Consider the following 23295-nt stretch of genomic DNA (forward strand, 5'->3'; position numbering starts at 1 on the left):
CCCTGCGGCGAGCCCACCTCCCCCGAGTCCCGGGCGCTCTCGCGTTACGAAAAGTGCCTGTGCTGGTGGGAGCGGAAAGCGATTTGTTGCCGGCAGCCCCTCCTTCCAGCCCTGGAAATGACTGGCAACTCCCGGCTCCCGTCGGGAAGCGAAGACCGGGCTGCCGCCTCCCCGCCGGACCGGGGCTCGGGGGTGTATTTTCCCGGCGCCCCAGTGAGCATCGTGAGATTTAGGTTTGTCGACGCTCGCGAACGCTTTCTTCCCTGGAACTTTTGCCCGGTGTTGACAACCTATTGCTTATTTCATTGCTGCACTTAACTATGCAAACATTTTAGCTATATAAACCCCTTTCTGTGTTTTTTTTCCCTCCCTTTATAAGTAGCAATTTGAGGCTTTTTTTTTTTTTTTTAATCGTGGGAGTAGAAAACGGGTAAGGAAAAGCAGCGGATGTATGTGTGAACCATGTAAAACACCTGAGCATGTGAAGAATAATATTGTATAGAGAAACGTAACGAAGAGCAGTAAGGTTAAAAACTGGCGGTAGGAAGCCTGAATGTAGGGAAGGATTGGTGAAATATTTTTTCAAATCTTCATTAACTTCCTATCATTCTTGAATTCAGATGTAAGAAAAAGTGGGGCTATAACAAGATCGTGTCACAATTCCTCCCTGGTTAAAGCCATTAGCACCAAAACATGTGGTTACCTATCTGCCTCATCACCTTCTCAAGTCTTTTTAAAAGGTTTCTTATCCATGTCATCACACCTCTGAAGCATTGAAGTAAAAGTTTATCCATGGTTTCATGGAATTACTTGGAATAGACAGATTCCTGTATTTGAATAAACTCTGAAATAGTTAATGTGTATTAAAGAAATTACTATTAATGTTATAGTTGAGGTTCAAATGCAAAGAAGCTGGCAGTTGTATTAGCAGCCTATAGTGGCCTGAGGTACTGCCATGGTGCTGTATCTCATCTGGCACCTCCACTACCAGCTTGCTTTTATGGAATGTAAGGTGAGGTTATTGCATAACACCAAAATACATATGATAACAAAATAACTTCCTTATAGATTTCAGTGTCACATTCTGCTGTTAAGGAAGACTTAATCTGGAGCAGCTTGAATGGATGTGATTTTTGCTGTTCTGTAATATTTTCATAACAAGTTGAAGTACCATTAATGTGTTATTGGGGACTTACACAGCATCCTGTGTCTGACTAAAAGAAATCTTGAAAGATGCATAGTTGCCTTTAAAATTATCCTTGCGACTCTCCAAAAATTATTTCTCTGCCCTTTAGCCAATTTATATCAATGACATACTCGCCCTGATTGCAAACCCAAGTTGAAAAAATTTCTATGTAATACCTTTTCCTTCTTTTTTGTGTCTTTTGTGCCAAATGCAACGTAGAGCACACTTATTTTAAGGCAGTTTGTCCTCTGGCTTTCTAATATTTTGATGTTGTAGTGGTGTGGAGTGTCAGGAGGAAGTAATTAAGAAAAACACTCTTCTTTCTATATGATTTGAGTAAGCAGAAGGAGCGGGAAAGATGTAGAAGAAAATGCATACAGCATTCTGACTTATGTCTCTGAATATGGCATATTTTTAACTCAAAACAGTTTGTTCCCTTAGGAAGTTTCTCATTTCAGAGCACTAAAGTGTTAATGACTTTAGCAAATAATTTTAGTATATGTTGGAGAAAAGTCTGGATTATTTCCTAGTACTAGAATTTGCATTAACTCAAGCAGGAGAGAATCAGTAACTGCACTGTTTGAAGATCTTATCTCTCATTAGGAAGACACTAATCAAATTTATAGTGAGGTGCCATCCTTTAGGCTTGGCTTAGAATACCTCTGAGATATTTATTTTATTGGATCAATGATCATATTCTTCAGAAACATCTGTTGTATGGAACTAGTAGAGTCCAGAAGGTATCTCTGCATTTCTGTGTACATCTCCCCACCACTCATGACCATCATGTTTAAGGAATTTCTTTTCAACACACAAGGCTTGAGTTACAGAAAGAAAGTGTTAGCTAGTAAATTCTGAAACTGCAGCTTAGATGGGGTGAGTTTGTAGAAGAATGAACCCTGGCACCTATCATGTTTGGCAACAGATTTCAAAAGACGAATATGCGACTTACCACAGACAGTAACTTAATGGATGTTCTGAGGGAGACCAGGAGGTATTTGCTAAACACTGTAAAAAAATCTATGGGTAAGCCAGTTTCAGGATCTAAGGAAGATAATATAAGTGAGTGCATAATGTCAGGACTGAATTTTATGATTTTTGAAGTTATGAAGTACACTATTTAAATGGCTTGTTGCTGTGGCTAGCTAATTGAAAATTTTTGGTGGTTTTTTTTTTTTTTTTTAGAAGAAACACTATACATGATTATTTTCATAATCTGCTGTAGACTTATTTTCTGCTTATTTGGCCAGTGCTGTTATACAGGTCTAAAGATTACGTTTTTTTTCTTGGGAAGCTGATGGTCTGCTTTATACTGTCAGAAAGCTTTTCTGAAATTAGGCTTTCATAATTTATCCTGTTCCTCAGTAGTGTTCCCTGTATTGCATAAGTAATATATATGCATGATAAGAACAGTTCTTGATTTTCTAACAGGTGTATACACTTACAGAAAGAAAATAGCAGTTCAGAGAATCAATCAACTCTGCATGAGATTTTGCGAGATGGTTTCATTAGCTGGTCAGCATCATCCCGTGACATAAGTTTTGCTCTTTGGAGCACAACTGTGTTCTGCCGTTTGAAAACACTTTTAAAAGGCATAGCTTGGGTTAGGCATCGGAGTGGAGCAGCAGGTGAGATAGATGATGGACTGACAGGATGCATAAATATGCAGCACTGTTGTATGCTATTAACAGATATTGTCAGTATTGAACCTAAAAGCATAAGTATTGATTTCACTCACATGTCTTGTTAGTGCCTTTGCGGTACCTTCCTTCTGTAGTATTTCTTTTTGCCGTCATAGCTGCCTGTTCATGAGGAAATGTATCTGCCGTTATAACTTACATTAGTCATACGTTTTTCATTCTCCCAGTGGTAGGTAATTAAATGCCGGTTAGTTTCCACCATAAAAAAGACTCTCAGCTTAACACAAGATTAAGGACTGCAGTGAGTTGATAGTACTGATCTGTAGTTTTTATTTTTTGCAGGGTTGAGGATGCTGATGCATCTGAGAGAAGTGTTAATGAAGAAAATGGGGAAGTATCAGAGGCAGACCAACTGCAGAACAAGCACAGCCGACACAAAAAAAAGAAACACAAACACCGAAGTAAACACAAGAAACATAAACATTCTTCAGAAGAAGATAAGGACAAAAAACATAAACACAGACACAAACATAAGAAACATAAACGGAAAGAGGTAGCTGATGCCTCTGACAAGGAAGATGGACCAGCTAAAAGAACTAAAATTGATTTTTTAGCTCCTCTGGAAGACTTGGAGAAACAAAGAGCGTTATTGAAAGCTGAACTTGAAAACGAATTAATGGAAGGAAAAGTCCAGTCTGGGATGGGATTAATATTACAAGGTTATGAGTCAGGCTCTGAAGAAGAGGGGGAGATTAATGAAAAAGTGCGAAATGGAACAAGACCTACAGCTAAGTCAAACACTAAGGGGAAATTGGAACCTGTGGACAATAAAACTAGTTCCAAGAAAGGAAGTAAGAGTGAATCAAAAGAAAGGACTAGACACAGATCAGACAAAAAGAAAGGCAAGGTAGGAGTTGATGGAATCAAAGAGAAGACTGCTAGAAGCAAGTCAAAAGAGAGGAGGAAATCCAAAAGTCCCTATAAGAGAAGTAAGTCTCAAGATCAGACTAGGAAATCCAGGTCTCCAATGCTTAAAAGGCGATCTCAGGAGAAAAACAGAAAGTCTAAATCTCCCCCAGAGGATAGAAATAAGGCTGATGAGAAAAGTAAATCAAGAGATCGCAGGAAGTCTCCAGTTGTTAATGACAACAAAAGCAGAGATCGTGGCAGAAAATCTAAATCTCCAACAGAACTAAGAAGTAAATCCAAAGATAGAAGATCACGGTCCAAAGACAGAAAACCTAGGAGATCAGAGACTGACAAAGAAAAAAAGCCAATTAAATCTCCTTCTAAAGATGCTTCTTCAGGGAAAGAAAACAGGTCCCCTAGACGACCTGGCCGTAGCCCAAAAGGAAGAAGCTTATCTCCCAAACAGCGTGAAAAGTCAAGAAGAAGCAGATCCCCTCTCTTTAATGATCGTAGATCTAAACAGAGTAAATCCCCCTCTCGAACACGGTCTCCAGTTAGAAGAGTGAGGAGTAGGTCGGCGGAAAGGAAAAGAAGAGAATCAGAAAGGAGGCGTCTGTCTTCTCCAAGGTAACTTAAAGATGTCATGAACCATTGCAAAAATGCATTGCAGGATGAACTATCTTCTAGGTCGGTGTTTATCTTTTTGTTTTATTCTGAAAACAGGTATTTTAAAAGGTAATTGGATTGTGGATTATATTATGATCTTACTTTGTATGTATTCAGTTTTTAAAAAATACTCCCCCCAGCTGTCAGACATGCAAATTGAACTCTGGTTGTTGAAGCGTCAAGTTATTTGCTGCTCACACTGTTACTGGGAACAAGTTTTGTAGCTCAGGTTCTCCTTTTTGTCAGGCGGTTGGATTCAGAATTTGGCTTCTATTTTGTTTCTTAGTTAATAGTTCTGTTGCTTTCAGAAATTTCTGTGGAGTGAGAGTCCCCTCCACTCTTACATATCAGTGTTGGTTAAAAGTGGGTGATTAACCCCTTTTCCCTCTCAAAACAAACAAACAAAAAACCCTAATGATAGAGTCAGCATGTGTGAATGTAAGCAAATATTTCATATGAAGATGTCCTTCTCGCAGTCTTTTTTTTTTCTTAAAAATATTTTGTATTTTTCATTTGCCAGAGGTATGGTAGTGTTGCTTCGCTATTGTCTGTTGTATATCATTACCATATTTTGCATACACTTAAAGGAGAAAGACTGAACTCTTTTTAATGTATTTTTAGTCTTTGCATTTTTTAAAAAGGCAGTTTGGCCTATGAAAGCAGTTAACTTTGAAATTTAATATAAACCATGAGACAATAATCACGAGCATCTCCTTCTCTGAATCTGATAAGGCTTGTATGGGAAGTTCCAGAGCAGAGAACAACATAAACATATACATTTTCAGAAGTTAATTCATTAAGTGTAAGAAGTTCAACAGGCAGAACTATTTCTGCTGCTGAACAAGAGTTCAGCATTACTTTTGGATAATGAATAATTTAAAACTTTTTATCATGGAGTTTAGATTCACCCATGCTGAGAATTAAAAACGAAGAAGTATGAATTTAAAACCATGTATTGGAACCACAAAGATCTAGCTTAGTAAATAAGCACCTAATAAATGTGAAAGTCTTTCTACTGCATCACTGAAGGTTTTTCTGGTTTCAAGTTTGGGCTATCTTCTACAGGCACATTATCTGCTTGTTTGTCTGTGCTACTGCTTAACAACGCTGCCAGTACTTTGGAGTGTGGCCCCAGTGGTGTTAACCAGATTAAGCAAGTATTGTAAACGCTAGCAGTTTATCTGACTGCTTTCTGGTGAATCAGGAATGTATTGGCACAACCTCTAAGTTTCTTTGACATAGTATTTAACTTTTCTTCCATAGCGTTTTTGCATCTTTCAGTTTTCATTTCTCATGACAGCTTGCATTGCAGCCAGTTTGAATTAGTTGTCTAGACCCTATTTCAAGTGATGCATGTGTCTAGAATGTTGCTATCAAGTTCATACTTCTGTAATACCGTGATGAGCAGCATGTTGAGTGGGGGACTACTAAGAAGTATTTTCTGCTGAAAGTGTTTGCAAATCAGCAGGAATAATCTTTCTTCATGGGTCATCCCGAACTAACTCCCAACTATGTTGGAGGTTTAACCACCTGTAATTACCCAGGCTGCCAGAGAACTTCAGGAGCTTTAATGAAGAGTTTTAACCAAAAATTCCCAGTAATTTTATTCTTCAGGTTTGTTTCCAGGGTCCTGATCAGGTATGTTACTTCTCAGGTCTCTGACTGAAGTTACTCATTATATGGTGTTACTATGAATTCTTAATCAGCTTTTACTTTTTATATCCTACTTTTTATCTCACACCTATGATCCCTGAAGTGATTTATTGTTTTTTACAGATATTTTGATTGGGTTTTGGCGGTACAACCACTTTGTTAGCCAGGCAACCTGGAACTGTCAGTTCATCCTGTGACTTCTTTTGTAATATTGTTCACAAGAACATAACGTAAATTAAATGAGTTAAAGGGATCAGCCTGCTCCAGCATTTGAGTCCACAGTAGTTTCTTGTGGAAACTGCCAGTACTTCTGCATGTGCATAAATTTTCCTTCTGTCCCACTCTTTACTATTTCGCATCAATTCTGTATGCCTGGTCATTATACATAGCCAAGGTAACTGAAGCTGATAGAACAGTCTCAAAACAAACAAAAAAGCATTACAGAATGGGTGGAATTAATCTTTCAGACCCAAGAGATTTTGTTCATTGATGAGAGAGAACACCTGAAATAACTTGCCCCAATTTGATTTAAAAAAAAAAAAAAGAAGGGGGGGTTGGTGGAAAGGAAAGTAAGTAGCAATGTTTTCTCTGAACAGTGGTGTGGAAATATTGTCCAAGAATTTCTGTTGAAGCCTCATTAGTATAGTTGTTAAATATCTTCAACTTCTATCCTTTCCAATTTTTGATTGAAGTCTTGCTTTCATGGAACACAAGCTTTTTAATGTAGTTGTCCCATCAAGGATTTTTTTCCTTGTATAATTGTGAATCTGTGTAGGCAAGAATGAACAAATCTTGAATAGTGTATAGTGTCAAACTTGAATTATTTTTTAATTTGAGAAGGATTAGTTTACATGTTAACGAATAAATTTAGTTTTCAGCTGCTGTATTAGAATGTGTGAAATGTTGAAGCCATTCAGTTCTAGTGCCCAAATTGAAATGGATGTTAAAGTCATTGCTGTGGAATCGCATGGTCCTAAATTTCAATACTGTGTTGTAATGTTGCTGAGAAAATTCTCAGAATTAGTTTTTGGGTTTTATTTACTGTTTAAATACTGTTTCTGATAAGCACGAAAACAGGCCACTATTTATGTAAGACCTAAACACAAGCTTTTTTTTAAAGCCTCTTTGAGCTTTGTGGTAGTAATTAACAAGCTCTGTTTCCAGAGTTGTCCTGAACTAGACCTATGTAGGGGCACGTATTTCCCAGGGTGGGCAGACAGCTCTGCAGCATGCTTATCTATCCCTCCCTCGGAAGCCCATCTGGTGGTCCCTCACCTGCAGTAAGATTTTAAAGTGAGCTTTTAGAGGGAATTGTGATTTTTTTGTTTTCAGCTTGCTCCTGATTTTACTACCATTCTCTTCCTCTAATTTAAGAACGCGGACCAGAGATGATATTTTGTCTAGACGTGAAAGATCAAAAGATATTAGCCCACCCAGTAGATGGTCCCCATCCAGGAGAAGGTCTCGGTCCCCCATCAGAAGAAGGTCTCGTTCACCCCTTCGACGTAGCAGATCTCCAAGAAGGCGGAGTAGATCTCCTCGGAGGAGGTAAAGACACACTACTTTTTTTTAATATATTTTGTAAAATACTACTAAAAGAATAAAGATTTCTGTCTTATGTGTAAAAAGACGATGCATTTTTTGTCCGCATTTATATATGCTAGAAGAGTTGGATTCATTTTGTCCTCTGTTAATTCGTTTGTTTTATTACTTGGAGTTATTATGTACCTTTATGTTTTATGAATAGGTTTTCCTCCTTTTCTTCAAAAAAACCAAAACCCAACCCCCTCTTATTGTTACCAGGGATAGAGGCCGAAGAAGTAGATCTCGCCTTCGAAGGAGGTCCAGGTCACGTGGTGGCCATAGACGTAGGAGCAGAAGCAAAGTTAAAGAAGACAAATTTAAAGGTAGTCTTTCTGAGGGTATGAAAGCTGAACAGGAGTCTTCATCAGATGAAAAGTAAGAATCGATTTCTAATTTGTGCTGATTATCTAAAAATACAGATCCACTGATGTGGAGAATGAACTGACATTTATCTTCAGGGTATAGTTTTTGGGTTATCACCTAAAACCTTAATCATGTTTTAGTACTTGTGATCTTATCAAATTACTGTTGGGATGATCTGGAAAACTTTGAAGTATGCAAGAAATATCAAGACCTGTTGGCTAGTGGGCAGACCTGAGGGGATGATATGTTGTTTGGTTTCTAAATTCAGCTTGATCAGTATCTTGTGAAAATATTTGGTCTGTGTCCTGAGGCTTACTGCTCCAGGAAAAACTGTAACAGCTGAAAGGATTAATTGCTCTCTGCAAATTGTTTTTATATTTGCTAAATATCTATTTAATCCAGTTGCACAAGCATATGCATTCTTAATCAAATTATGAAGGAAGAATGATGCTGAAATGAAAATTAAGAAGGGTTTTTTGTTTTTTCTCCTTAAAAACAGTTACTGTTAATTGTTTGCTGTTAAAAATTAAATGGTCCAAGTCCCAGTGAGATGTCAAAAGATAAACTTTCCCTGTAAGGAGATGTAAATATACACACTGGGATTTAGTACACCTTTGCTTTCTGAGTCAGTTGAGCAGATATTGTTTAATATATTGTGTGCTTTCTACACCAAGGAATTGCATTTGGTAAAATTCAGTAGCTAATATGTTTATGATATTCTATAAAAAGTAATTATATTTTTATAGTCTTGAAGACTTTGATTTGGAAGAAGAGGATGAAGAAGCAGAGATAAGACAAAGAAGATTACAGCGGCAAGCAATTGTTCAGGTACACAATTATATTATCATGTGGGTTACAGAAATTAATTTTATGTTTTAGTGTAAAATGTTGTGATAAAGGAAAGCTCTTAGCCTATTACTACATTCTGATAGTAATTACTATTACTATTTTTTTTTTCCAATTAATTCATTGTAAATGTTGGTCTCAGTTAAACTTTACACTTCTATTGCAACCGCAGTGCTTTTAAGACTGAAGCAACTCTTCTGTGAGTCCATTTTTGTGCTACAGTCAAATAGTCTCTGACAGTCCTATGATACATTTAAAATGTTTTTCAAATATCTTAATCTGTTCGTTTTCTTCATAGCTGTGTCATTGATATCATGATGTCAATATAACATTAAGTTACATATCAGTTAACCTAACTGGTCAGTTTATTTCCAGTAGAAGTTGTCCTTGTCCATTTCCAGAACTTCTTAAAGCCACTGACATGGGTTCCCTCTTCATGAAAGTAAATAATGTATTCAGTTACACATGTGAGTTCCCATGAACTTCTTATTCCTGATAAGAAGTTCATAATAGTGATAGGTAGTATGTGATTTGGACCCCTGAAAGGGAGCTGTGGCCAAAGAGGATGTAATTCTACAGCACAAGACAGGTATCTTTTTTTTTTTTTTGAAGTTGGGATTTGACACAGTGTTAGAACGTAGTAAGCAAAGCGCTGTAGCATATTTACTTAACATTTAGTTATAAAAACGCTGGTTATACTGTGCTGCGTATTTTAAGCAGCACTAAAATAATGTTCATCGTTTGACTTTTATGCAAGCCCATTGTAAAATCTGTCAGAACTATGAGTGAGCAAAACCATATAGAGTAAACTAGTTTTAAAGGTCGGTTACACCTGTTGTTTAGTCCATGCAGGAAGTAAATTCCAGAGCTTCATTCCCTAAATGGGAAACCTCTGCTTGCATTATTAGATAGTTTGACCTTGATAACTAAGTGATATCAGCATTTATTCAGTTTGATTGTTAACTTTTGGGTAAGGAAGTGACATTTGTATAATTACATACTACTTAAGTTAAAAGAAGTAATTTTTAATGCATCTGAAATGAAAGAATGAATGAATAAACAAAATTTCCAAATTTAAAATTGGAATTTAAAATAAAATTGAAATTTAAAAATACTTAAAAGAACTTGAATCTAAAAACTAGTTTTCTGTACCATAACACTAATAAAAATGGAAAATATTTTAGGATGTAAGATACAAGATTATTAATTTTTCCTTAAAGACTTTATTTCACTGCTTGTGTGCCAGAATGGTTTAGTAATAAATTTATTGGTACTGACATTTTGTTACACACTACAAAATAGTTAGTCTTCAATAAAAATAGCTTTTTGCAGAAACGTAAAAGCCTAAAGGACACACATGAATGTTTCAGTCTTCTTTTAAGGTCTGGGCTGTGGTGCATGGTAGCAAAATGAGTTTTCAAAAGCTGTATCCCATTCTGCAGATAATCTGTTGCTGTTAGAGATGTAGGTGATTATAGAAGCAAAGATTAAGGTTTAGCACAAACCATTGAAAGAGTGAGTATAAAAATGTTTAAATTCTGATAAGCTGTGATTGTGAGATTAATAATTAAATTTCTTTTTAGAAATACAAAGGCCAGACAGAAGACAGTAATATATCTGTACCATCTGAACCAAGCAGTCCTCAAAGTAGTACACGCAGTCGCTCAAATTCGCCAGATGACATCCTAGAAAGAGTAGCTGCTGATGTTAAGGAGTACGAACGGGAAAATGTGGACACGTTTGAGGCATCAGTAAAAGCCAAGCACAACCTCATGACAGTTGAACAGAACAATGGTAAGAATCTGAAATCTCACTGTATAGTGTAATTTGTGAAAGTTCAACTCTTAAGCAGAGCACTTGAAGAGAGACATTTTGCTTAGTTTCCTTATATACTTCCAGGCTTGGAAGTAGATAGACTTTTTGGACAGAATTTGAGAATGTTTCCACGAATATTATGGTACTTACAACATTAAAGTAGAGCTTGCTCGTTCAGGAGGATAATACGAATGCAACATGCTCTCTATATTTCTAATAACGCTTAACAAAATTCACGCTATAAATTTGTAAGAGCAAATAACAATGTCTGTCTTTAAGAATCACCCTTTTTAACTTCCAAATTTTTCTTTTCACTTATGCATGTTGTTTTCTTAGAAGCTTAATATAGTCCTAGTCTTTATTTTCAGGTGGGTTGGAAACCATGTCCCTTTCGTCCCTTTTTTTTTGGTCAAAGCCAGTGTTAGAAGAATATAGGTGTGTCTGTAGTAATTTAGAATGCTTAAGGCTTTTGAGAGTCATTGCTAGTAAGTCCGTTTTGGTGGCGGAACTTCTTGCGGAAGAAATGGCTATTTCCTCTTCGTCCTCCCTGCACATAAACTATTGTACAACAATAATGAAATGAAATACAACTTGATATGAAACCTGCCTTTGTGCCTTCTGCGGCAAAAGGAACATAGAGCATCTCCCTGTGCACCCTATAATACTGAAATTACTGAAATTCTGCCTTTTTTTTTGTCTTTTGAAAGTGGGTTACTGTACATCTTCCAAGTAGTCAAAAGGTGTAACTAGTTGCTGTGTGGACGTACTTGAGCTTGTTTTAACTGCTTCAGTTAAACTCCTTACAGTTTAATTGCAACAGCACGCTGTTTAACAAGGGCTGTGAAACCTGCCCAACCCCTCAGGAAATGGTTGGGCAGTTAGCTTGTGTTTCATGTCACGTGCTAGATGCATCCTTGGGGGCTAAATATGCTATGTTCCAGTGGATGCTTCTCTTTGAAGTAATAAAGCTGCACCTCTTTGGGACTGGTGTACTGCTCTGTAGTTTGTCCCGGTGTTCCCTTGAGCAGTATGTTTTCAAATAGTTCTTTACACCTACATTGCAGGAGAACAATCCTATGCACTTTTCCTTTATTTGCATACCACAAGTTTAGACTTAGTTATCTTACGTGTAACAGACAATATATATCTTTTTCCTTTTTGGTTAGAGGCATGTACTGCTTTCTAATTTTGTCCACTAAAGTGTGGGAAAATATAACTCTTAACTACATGAAAAAGGTTTGTTTTTTAAAAACAGATCACTTACACTCAAGTCTGGGAATTTTCATATATGGGTAGGATTCTGGGTTGGAGGTGGCAATAACAATAGATGGAAGCAGTGGATCATCTTTCTTTGTAAGAGCCATCTTTTATTTATACCCTCTCCTCTTATAGAGGCAGGACAGTAAGTTGCTAAGGAACTAGTTAATAACTCATTGTAGCCCAGTGCAAGTGTGAGTAACTGGAACTAAAAAGAAAATTTGAGGAAGTTGCTGGAAGGGTCTATGTCTTGAAACAGTGGTGTAACCTGTCCCCCCATAGTGTCAAGGTGACAGGTCTATACCTTGAAACAACAGTGTCAGCATGATGGATGAGAGTTTTTGATGCTGTCAGAACATTTCAGTCTAGTTATTTTGTATGAAAGTGGTTGGCGTCATGAAGCATCTGAGGTTGTGTATTTTCTCCATTGCTTGATACCGTAAAGGGAGTGTCTGTGATTTACCGTGGTCACGAAGGGATGCTACCATAATGTGTGTTATGAAATAGTTTGATGATTACTTGCTTTCACTAATGTGCACTTAATTTATATTTCTTTGCTTTTCTTATCAACCAAGTAAAATGTCTTTGGGACTTTAAAGATGATTAAAAGGTGAGAAAGGGATAACATTGCCCACATTAAAATGTTTCTCTTAAACATAATAGTTAACGTTGTCTTTGACTAAAAGCTGCACATGAGGTCCTTTTTGACAGGGTTGAAGAAAACATTTTCCAAACTTCTGGGCTTTATAGTTTTGTTTTTTAGTAAAATACCTTCTGATTAACAGAAAACCCTGAACATAGAGTCATTATCTGTAGGGATCATGTAAGTATGTACTTTTTTGTTTCTGCTGTGGGAATTATTTGAAAGCTATTATACTTAATTTTTCAAGGAGGTTTAAATTTTTCAGTGCTTTGAAGAACTTCACCAATCTGAGTTCTATATTTTTAGAAGGTAAAATGGTATTTGCTAGAAAGATTAGTAGAACTACCTGTTTACCAACACACTGATGTTAAGATGATATTGTAAAGATACCAAGTCACGAATTATATTGGTAACAGTTATTAGTTTGTTGTCTTTTTCATGTTGAGTAATCTAAATTTCATTTTAAGGTTCAGCTCAGAAGAAACTGCTAGCTCCTGATATGTTCACAGAATCAGATGATATGTTCGCTGCATACTTTGATGTAGGTAATTCTTGGAGATGAAACATATGATTTTTTTTTTTTTTTTTTTTTTTGCTTGATTTTTGTTAGAGAGTTAACTGTCGCTTGAGGTTTGTGGGAACTTTGATTTATGAAAGCATGTCTAACTGAGTGAATGGTATGTTCTGAATCTTTTGATCAGCCAAGGCAGACAACGTAGTTTTTAATTAATACTTCAGTGAAAGAAAACCGGCTGAAATTAATGGGAGTTCTATCAGAGTAAGCAATTAGGGAATTAATCTGCTGTTTGAATAGGACCTATAATGGCACACGGTAACAAACCTATTTGTAAGTTAAACTTTATGTTAATGTTACCATGCTGCACTGTTCTAAATATGTGCTTTTTTCAAAGGTTCATGTATGGTTAATTAAAAAGTGTCTGTGTAAGATATTTTAATTTGCTAATGATGCTGTATTGGAGTAATGTGATGGTCTGTTTGATGGTCTTGGGTTTTTTTGTTTTTCTCCCAGATGGAGAGATGCATTTCCTGTTTTACTTTTGCACTATTCCAGCAGCTTTTCACTAAATGTGCTGAAGTGGCGTGTGAATCTTGGCAGCCCAATGACTAGTTTTGAGACTTTATTTGCCATTCTCTGTAAATCTACCTCATTGTTGCTGATGCACAACACAGAAATAAGTCAAGACAACAACTTCCGTCTTAACTTAGAAAGTCTCCAGTTAATTTTTGTTTATGGTAGACATAATCTATTATGACAGAAACATTCATAACAAAATGCTGCCATGCTGTTGCTCTAGTAAGACTGATGATGATAATAATAAATAATTATTTAAAAAAAGTCAACCTCCCTTTGACCTGGAAGAAGATAAATACTTGAAGGATAGTGAGGGGGTTTTGCTTTTAAAAATTTGAAAATTACAAGTAGGAATTTAAATGGCTTGTAAGTGAGCAGTTCCCTTTTCCAGAAACTGTTGTTCAGTTGAAGATATTCTTTACTACCCATAGATTTGAATTTGTGAGCTAACTCTGTTAAGAGCTGTCAATAGCCGTTGTAGTCATTTTATGATCATAAGTACAATAGTATGAAATCTGTGAAGTGACATTGAGTGAGCAGAAATTCAAGGCTTAAACAGTTACGTTTTCCCCACAAATTGCTAAACTTTTTTACTGTAAACTTACTGTAAGTAAAAATTCTTACCCAGATGGCCCAAAATGTGCATTCTAACATGACTTGTATAAATTCCTTGTGGGTATTAATTGAAACTTTGCCCATTTATGTTTAATAATAATTCTATTGGTTGTTCCCATCTTCTTTCCTTGTATCATTCTTTAGATACTGGTATGTAGATAGCTTTTTGTGTTCAGTAGTTTCTCTCTCCTACAAAGATAAGTGTGTTTGTCCTGTGGAGAGGAACAGTGTTACAGCAGGGAAAAAGGGCTTTTGCTAAGTAAACATCAAGGAAAAACAGAGCACACAAGCAAAGCTGTTACTTTTCTTTTTATTTCAGAGTGCTCGTCTAAGGGCTGCCGGGTTTGGAAAAGACTTCAAAGAAAACCCCAATCTCAGGGATAACTGGACTGATGCAGAAGGCTATTACCGTAAGTTGTATTTGTTGATTTGCAAGGACAGCTAGAATGAGGGTGCTGAATGGAAAAGATCTTCACTTAAAAAGTACTGAAAGGTTATTCTAATGTCAGTGTACCACAGTGCCCTCACTGAGTCTGTAATGTAATGGATGAAATGAGCATGCGGGGCTTAACCTCAGTTCTGAAAAGTCTCCAGACTTAGACTCACACTTTGTTCCCCGTAATTTCCACAAAGCTAACATTTTACACTACGAAATTAAGTGATTATACTGTTTATCTTGTTTTTCTGAATTACACAGAATGGTTTATTTTTCATAAGAAGTTTCATTATGTATATCCCTCATAACTCTTTAAATTGCTTGATTTTATCCTTCAGGTGTTAATATAGGTGAAGTTCTAGATAAACGTTACAATGTCTATGGTTACACTGGTCAGGGAGTCTTCAGTAACGTAGTGCGAGCCAGGGACATGGCAAGAGCAAACCAAGAAGTAGCAGTTAAAATCATCAGGAACAATGAACTTATGTAAGTAATATTTTTGTTTAGTAATAATAAAGCGTATGTAACAGTTGGAAGTTTTTCATGGTGTGATTTGAATCTCCCTTTGTTTCAAGTGAAGTAGCAGGTTACAGCTGTGATTCCTGCCTTTTCTGCTAATATGAGCCAGATAATGGGAAGCGCTTGAGGACTATGCATCCACGCTTCTTTACAGCTATCACAGGAGAAGGGTACTTGCATTTTCATCAGGCACTTTCTCATTTGCAAAACTGCAGGGAACAGTGGTAGCAAGAAACAAGGTTACGGTTAATTAATGAGGCCTGCCCAGCCCTAAAATTTTTGAGATGGGATTCGTGGACTGTAAAAAATTTTGTTTTGATGGGCCAAATCGATTTGGCAGGCGATGGGTTGGATCCTAATTGATCAGCTGCAACTTACAGAGAGACATCCGTACATTAACTATTTTTGTATATTCTGTATATGCTTGCATGTATATAAGATATATAAAAAGGGATGGGACTCTCCCTGTTGAAATAAAAAAAATTTGAAGTCTTTCAGAATGAGTGAACATGAACAAGTATGATTATTAAATTACGTTATGTGAGGACTTGTCTATGATAATAATTTTCAGTGTCTGCTGCAGTGTTTCTCAGTCATGTATTATGTCCTCTTCCATTAAAGACAACTTAAATGAAAATATTTTCCATGCATTTTACCTTGGAAATTTTAAACGTTGTCTTGCTGTGTGTATAACTGGGTTATTTTGAGAAATATGAATAGGTAACTAGGAAAGGTAAAAAAGGCAAGGAGGACATGATAAGCTATTTCAGTTTGGTACATTGTATAGATAATCAGTTTGGGTGTGTACTTGACTCTAGTCAGTTTAGCTTAAAACCTTTTTTAATAAGGTACATGGTTAAGTACTTTTTTTTTAAGTAAACTTCTCAAGTGAGTGCTGTTAGAAACTAAAGTGTTGCTATTACAGGAGGAAATCGTAATTCTAGCTTTACATGCAACCAGGAGGGAAGAGGAAAGGATGAGTAGGTTACAAAGGCACGGTGACAATCAAAGAATTAAACAAACTTTCCCAATGTGTAGATACTGACAGCAAAGCACTGTTGTGATTTTTTTTTTTTTTAAGCAGTGGTACACTGAGTAATGACAAGATACTTCTCATTTCCTGATAATTATAACTATGCAAGTTGAATGGCTAGATTTATAAAAAAATATTAGAATTTCACCGATTTTGTTTTCTAATCATATTTCTTTGTTTTCAGGCAAAAAACTGGCCTAAAAGAACTGGAATTTTTGAAGAAGCTCAATGATGCAGATCCTGATGACAAGTTCCATTGTCTACGATTGTTCAGGCATTTCTACCACAAACAACATCTCTGTCTGGTATTTGAACCACTCAGGTAAGATGGCAAATGTTTGGGGTTCTGTGTAAAAAAGTAAAGCACTACTGAGTGATCTTTACCATTTTGTTCTTGGCTGTTGTTTTGATACATTGTTCTGTTGCCACAATTCAAGAATGCAAAAAACGTTTTTTTAAAAAAAAGTATTTATATTTATATATCACCTGGAGGCACAAATCCACGGACTACTGAACTATTTCTGATTTAACTTGAAACATCGTTGTGAACTCTGGACAACAGTTGCAACAAAATAAGTATTATTAAAGATAGTTCATCTCACCAGTGCTGCTCTTGTGATACTTTGTGCATGTGTCACAATATCTGTTTTCATAATTCTTTATTTTGTGGGTTTGGATTAAGAATGTGTTCCCAGAAAGGTTCAGCAAATGCTGTATATTCTGTGAAGAATACGTATATAACAGCAGTCTAAGGAAGAAAATAGTTAGTGGTTTGCACAATGGCTTTTTCGTTTAATTATTTTCCTTTAACTAATTAGGCTGTTTTGACAAGTTAATTGTAGACACTTTTATGGATATCTTAATTGTCTTAGTTCCCATTTCTGTTTAGAGACATCAGCTGTTTGTATCCTAAGTTTTCTGTGTATGTTAGTTTTTAATTTTTGCCATATTTGAGGTGAAGCGAAGTTATATGGTTAAACAAAGCAAGTTTATGAAATGACTATATTTTCATAATAAGGCATACAACAAATTATTTTCTTGTGCTGCACTTTCTCTTTATAACATACTTGTACATTATGTATATCCAATGATGGTTTTGTCCTGAAATTGTGATCTCTTTATCTGCTGTTTAAGTCATCCAAAAATCACTTCCTCAGCTTGTACCTCTGCATACTTCCTTTTTTTGATTTATTTCTTCAGAAAACGAGCACAAGAGTGGTACAGTTTTTAAGAAAATGCTGTTCATGTGCAAATAAATCCGCTCAAATTAATCTTGATTAAAAATGTGTTCTGAACTAAGTAAGTCCAGTCTAGTAAGTAATTATACAGTATAGGATAGATCTGATTGACCAGCATTTTTGTTTCATTGCCGCAGCTAACAGAACGGTATGTATGTTAAGTTCAATGTTGCTTTTCTCCAAAAATGTCTAACTGGTTTCTTCAAGTTTGTCTTGCAGTTTAGGAGGCCACTATATTTTTCCTTGTTAATCTGTTTTCTATTCTTTCTCTCTCCCTTTCTTTTAATAGTATGAATTTACGAGAGGTGTTGAAAAAGTACGGGAAAGATGTTGGACTCCATATTAAAGCTGTGCGGTCCTACAGCCAGCAGTTGTTCCTGGCTTTAAAGCTTCTTAAAAGATGCAATATCCTACATGCAGATATTAAACCAGATAATATTTTGGTAAGTAATACATTGAAACTTGTCTTGCACAGTCTATCACGCAAAATTAAGTATTTGAAATGAGTAACGTTCTGTTAATTCAGGTGAAGTCAAAATTTACTTTATCTGAAATGCTAAGGGTTCATTTTTTGATGTAAAATGATATTGTGGTGTAAACAGTAAGAAATATAATACAGCGTTTAAATAAAATCTTTTATGTAGTACAGTCTTTCTCAAACCTGCATCCACTTGTATCTTTTTAGAAAGCAGATCTTCCAAAGTAAGACAGTATCCTTTCTTAGGAGAAAACTCAGGACTTTTTCCATCAATAGTTGAAAAATGTTCTTGCCTTCTGCAAAATGGAAGTAGTTTGTTTGAGTCTGGGTGGAGATTTTGTTTATGTGAGTGAGATAATGGGGAGGAGTCCTTAATGCCTTTTTTAATGTGGGTTTTTTTTTTTTTTTTTCCATTTCTGTTTCCATTAAATGTTCTGCTTGGCAGAGTGTGAGCGCTACATCAGAGGAATCAAACATGTTTCCTTTGGTTTTCTTGGTGGTCATCCCCATGAAAAACTCAGATTTTTGCTTTAATTAAAATGGTCACTTCTTGCCATCAGAGCATAAAAACTATGTAAGCATAAGTGAGTAATACTCTGTTTTATGAGTGATACTCTGGATACTAGAGCTGGAAGTCTAAACTGAAATAACTTCAGTATCTGGAATGAAATCCAGGTCTACCAACGATATTTTGGTAAGGAAAAAGTATGAAAAACTGACCTTTTTTATATTTCCTAGGATCTGAAGACATTAACTGTCACTTCCAATTTAAGAAGGTTTTACAGTTTCCTTAGAATACAGAAAGGAAGGATTGAAATACGGGAAGAACTTCCAATTTAAAGGCCGAATGTTTTTCTTATCTCTGACTTAAATTTATTGTTACTTTCACAGTGCTATTGATAATTCTGTCTACAAATAGTGTTAATGGATATTTATGTTTAACTTTCAGGTGAATGAGTCTAAAACAATATTAAAGCTTTGTGATTTTGGATCAGCTTCACATGTTGCAGATAATGACATCACACCATATCTAGTTAGCAGATTTTACCGAGCTCCAGAAATCAGTAAGTATGTTTGGATTGGCTACACGTATCATAAGCAGTAGCAGGATATACCAGTACTAGCAAATGAGAATTTGACTTAAATTTACTCTCTGTTTGGTCTTAGCAAAACATCACTCTGGAAATATGATGGCAGTCAAAAATTCAGACTTTGAAAACATGCTTGACTCTTCATGTATGTTGGTGGTCAGCTCAGTGAGGACAGGGAGAAGTCATTCTGATTGGTTATAGTTATGTTTTAATTTAGAGGTATTGTTCTGACTTCTTGTTTTTTACTAACTTCATTCATGCTGATTAGTTTGGGTGTTAGGTAAAAACCTCCCTTTCTAAAATAGGGATACTGCAAAAGCTTAAAGACTTGCATCCTTCTTTTGTGGTGACTTCTTATTCCTAAGAGGAGGAGCACCTATATAGTTTACAAATCGGAGTTTTTTCATCTGTCTGGTTTTGTAATATTAGATCTTTTAAGGCTGCCTTTATGGAATTAACTGGAATTGCTCTGTTTCAGTTATAGGAAAGATCTATGACTATGGTATAGATATGTGGTCTGTAGGCTGCACGTTATATGAACTTTATACAGGAAAAATACTCTTTCCTGGCAAAACCAATAACCATATGTTGAAACTAGCCATGGATCTCAAAGGAAAGATGCCAAACAAGGTAAGAAAAATAAGTATATGATTTTTAATTAAAATCTGAAACTGCTGTAATAAACAGTAGAACATACTTTTCCCTGAATTCTGTTTCTTACCATATACATATTTTCTTAACAGCAATAAGTATTAAGAAATCGCTCTGACTGTATAATTAATATTGATTTAAAATCTTACGAAGTGAAAGTATACAGCTTCTTTTTCATAGACTAAGTATAAAGTGAACGCAGAAACCTTCTAAGCACTGACCTGAAAAAATTACGTAAGTCAATGGAAGATGCTGTGCCCTTTTTCAACTGATTTGAACTGTATTTTTTTATTCAGTTTACACATTTCTTACTGTCCTTTTGATATATTTTTCATTAGTGTTAAATTATTCATGTTGCAGTAAGTTAGTAGACATTGATGCTAATTGTGGAATTTGTAAGACGCAGAGAACTTGCCTGAAACTCTTGCCTCTCCCTCCTTTTCCAGATGATTCGAAAAGGTGTGTTCAAAGATCAGCACTTTGATCAAAATCTCAACTTTATGTATATAGAAGTAGATAAAGTGACAGAAAGGGTAAGTCCTTAATGTCTCGACCAACCTATTACTTTTTTCCAAGCTTTCCTACTATTTTGGTCTTGCAAATGTGTCTTGACATCTAGCTGAAAAAAAAAAAAAAGATTTTATAAACTATTAGAATGTCCTTTTGCAGCAGAATGGACAGGTTACATGGTTATAAACTGGCAACGTATTTTTTTCCTACTATTTAGGAATGAATTTAAGAGAAATATAAGTTTAATCTTGGTAGGTATACAGGGAATCTCCACATAAACTATACTTAAATTACTAATGAAAGAAATTTTGCCTTCATTTTAGAGAAGGACGTACAACTTCAGTCTGGTGTGCTCCTGTTGCAGGAGGTCACTGTTACTTTCTGTATCATTTTAACATGGTATATTTGTCAAGAATCACAGAATTCGTGGTCAGATATGGGAACTTCCCATGTGGAACTTTGATGTTCTCAGTTAACTGGGATGTTAGGTTCATGTGTGCACCTGCTGTTGGCGAAAGGTGCAGCCTTGGCCTACCCTGGCAGTGCTATTTCCAGTCTTGCCCGCCTGCAGATTTATGAGGCTATATGATGACGAAGGGCATTGCTGATCAGATGAGAGACATCCCTGCAGAAAAGTTGCTGCAGAAGCTCTGTAAAAGGGATAGGGGGTTTGTGCATTACTTCTGTTCTACAAGGTTCCGTTTTTGTGTTTGTAGGAGAAAGTTACTGTTATGAGCACCATTAATCCAACCAAGGACCTGTTAGCAGACTTGATTGGGTGCCAACGACTCCCTGAAGACCAGCGTAAAAAAGTACACCAGCTAAAGGACTTGTTGGACCAGATTCTAATGTTAGACCCAGCTAAACGGATTAGCATCAACCAGGCTCTGCAGCACGCCTTCATCCAGGAAAAAATTTAAAGATGAAGAAGTTCAAAGGGTTTGAGTAATTAAGATACAAAGACTGAAGAAATTTCACAGCAGTTATTAATGTATATAAACATAAATATTTCCCCTGCAAAGTTGAGGAAGAAATGATACATTTGAATTAACATCAAGGCTGATATTTCTTTTAGAAATGTTAGAGTAATTCTGTTTTGTGTCTTATGTGAAAATTTTCACTGTAGAACTGTTTTAATTGCCAAGACTGCACAGAAGTACAATGCTAATGTATATGGTTGCAGTTCGTATATATTATAAAAAGAAAAAAGCATCTGTTATAAAAAAAAAAAAAAGAAAAAAAAGAGCAGCAGTAATACTGGGTGGTTGATTTGTTTTTAGCAGACTTGGCTTCATTTTTGTCTTTAAAAAATGGCCAGCATAAATGCTGTTTATATTCACATTTTCCTAGGTGTGTGTGTGCAGGCCACAGCAGCATGCCCTTGGTGTAGTCAGTGCCGAAGGGGGTCTGTTCCTTCTTGAGCCTGCCGCAGGGATGGTCTCCTCTTTTAAAGCAGGTTGTGTACAACTTTCAGTACACTGAAGGTAAGCTAACCCATCAACATCACCGGTGTTTAAGCTGTTATTTTACTGGAACAACTGACAAATGAGAGACAATAGCATTGTGGCAGAATTCCCTGCATGTTTGATAAATGATCTTGTTTTATTTTCTGGCATTGCAACCGTGGCATACTTACAACTTCTGTTCTGTTCATCACATTTAAAATTTTGAGAGTGCGCACTTGATGGATAGAGCGCCTTCAGTGTACTGTTTCTTATTACTTTAATTTTTTTAATCAACTTGCTATAGACTTTGTATACATTTTGTTAAATACAATTCACTATGACATAGAACCAATACTTACAGAAGAGTTTTTTCATTTAGTAATTACATATGTTGGGATCTCATTCAAAAGACCTTATATCTAAAGGATAGATAGACAACATAATGAAATTTTTAACTATTTGTATGTCATTTTGAAAGTGTACTGCTTTATGCTAAAAGTGTTTCATTTGTTCATTGTTTTCATTATTTGTGATCATGTTGTCTTTCAATACAGGCATAAACCTTCCACTCTTGAACAAAGCAGCTGCTTTTTAAAAGCGGTAATTGCTTCTTTACCTTTTATTTCTTTTGTAAATGAAGCTTTTCTTTAAGAAATGTGACTTTAAAGTGTTGTCTCTTGCATAAAACAGTTGACACTTACTTATTGTAAAGTGAAGATTGTTCTGCTGCATGTAAAGTGGACCATGCAGATTTCTGTATGTTATCAGTATGCATCATTAGATAATAAAGTCTTTTGTGAACAAGGCATTTGTAGCCATTTTTAAAAGAATCTGTCTTCAGTGATGGTAAATCAGGTAATTTGTAAGAACCACCCCTGCATTTCCTATTAATCATTTAATTAAAGGCCTTATTAAACCTTAAGATCTTTGGGAGAGCTATAGGCTATGTTAATTAGATATATAATTATCACTGCTTAAACAAAAACAAAGCAAAAAACCCTACAGATAATGTCTGTCTGCTTTCGTTGTAATGAAATTATTCCTGTAGGACATAGGATTAAATTCAGGCTTTAACTAATGTTTGTGCTGTTTTTCTCACTTTTCCTTTTGATGGTGCTGAAAGAGAAAAAAGAAAGCGAGTCACAGGCCACTCAACGCCTACTCCATGGGTCTGATTTGCTGAGACACCAACTTCACCTTCCTAACAAGGTTATTTCTGACAGCATGTGTAGATAAACATTTAGCAACAAGTAAAACGGCTTGAAACATTTGAGTTGGTTATACAGCGTGAGGAAACCAGAATCAAACTTTGCAGGTCCCTACTGCTGTTTTAATGTTCTCGCTGACAATATTAAGAGGTTCATCTTTTCATTTTTATTAATATATTCTGAAAAGCTGTGAAAACCCCACTGGTTTCACGTACTTTATAATACTTCCTTGAACTAAGAAGGGTTTTTGTATCCATCTAGGTACATAATGGCAACAATCATGCACTCTTAGTGCACTCAAGAATGGAAAAATGACCCAAAGCAGTCATTCTGCTGGTGGGGAATACCCCACCAAGGAGATGTAATGAACTAACTACGAAAACGAGCAGGAGATGGGTGGTTTTGTATGCCTATTT

The 23295-nt window shown here is 35.9% G+C and overlaps 1 protein-coding gene across 1 annotated transcript; it reads left to right on the top strand.

Annotated features, from left to right (window-relative positions):
• The first annotated feature begins 2127 nt into the window (after positions 1 to 2127).
• Positions 2128 to 21481, top strand: PRPF4B (pre-mRNA processing factor 4B). The gene is made up of 15 exons (XM_010287193.1): positions 2128 to 2180; positions 3169 to 4362; positions 7429 to 7602; positions 7858 to 8013; positions 8748 to 8829; positions 10431 to 10641; positions 13030 to 13103; positions 14590 to 14680; positions 15045 to 15192; positions 16443 to 16580; positions 17786 to 17939; positions 18924 to 19038; positions 19544 to 19695; positions 20163 to 20249; positions 20943 to 21481. The coding sequence occupies exons 1-15, from the start codon at positions 2128 to 2130 to the stop codon at positions 21144 to 21146; spliced, it is 3033 nt and encodes a 1010-aa protein (XP_010285495.1). The 3' UTR covers positions 21147 to 21481.
• The last annotated feature ends 1814 nt before the right edge of the window (positions 21482 to 23295 follow it).

Source organism: Phaethon lepturus, unplaced genomic scaffold (genome assembly GCF_000687285.1).
Source record: "Phaethon lepturus isolate BGI_N335 unplaced genomic scaffold, ASM68728v1 scaffold6200, whole genome shotgun sequence".
NCBI classification, from domain to species: domain Eukaryota; kingdom Metazoa; phylum Chordata; class Aves; order Phaethontiformes; family Phaethontidae; genus Phaethon; species Phaethon lepturus.

What these genes read in the sequence shown, in the direction of transcription:
- PRPF4B (XM_010287193.1), top strand. Translation starts at nt 2,128, where the DNA reads ATGCGACTTACCACAGACAGTAACTTAATGGATGTTCTGAGGGAGACC. An exon ending in TGATGCAGAAGGCTATTACC is followed by an intron (nt 14,681 to 15,044) that starts GTAAGTTGTATT and finishes TTTATCCTTCAG; the next exon opens with GTGTTAATATAGGTGAAGTT. An exon ending in ATCAGGAACAATGAACTTAT is followed by an intron (nt 15,193 to 16,442) that starts GTAAGTAATATT and finishes CTTTGTTTTCAG; the next exon opens with GCAAAAAACTGGCCTAAAAG.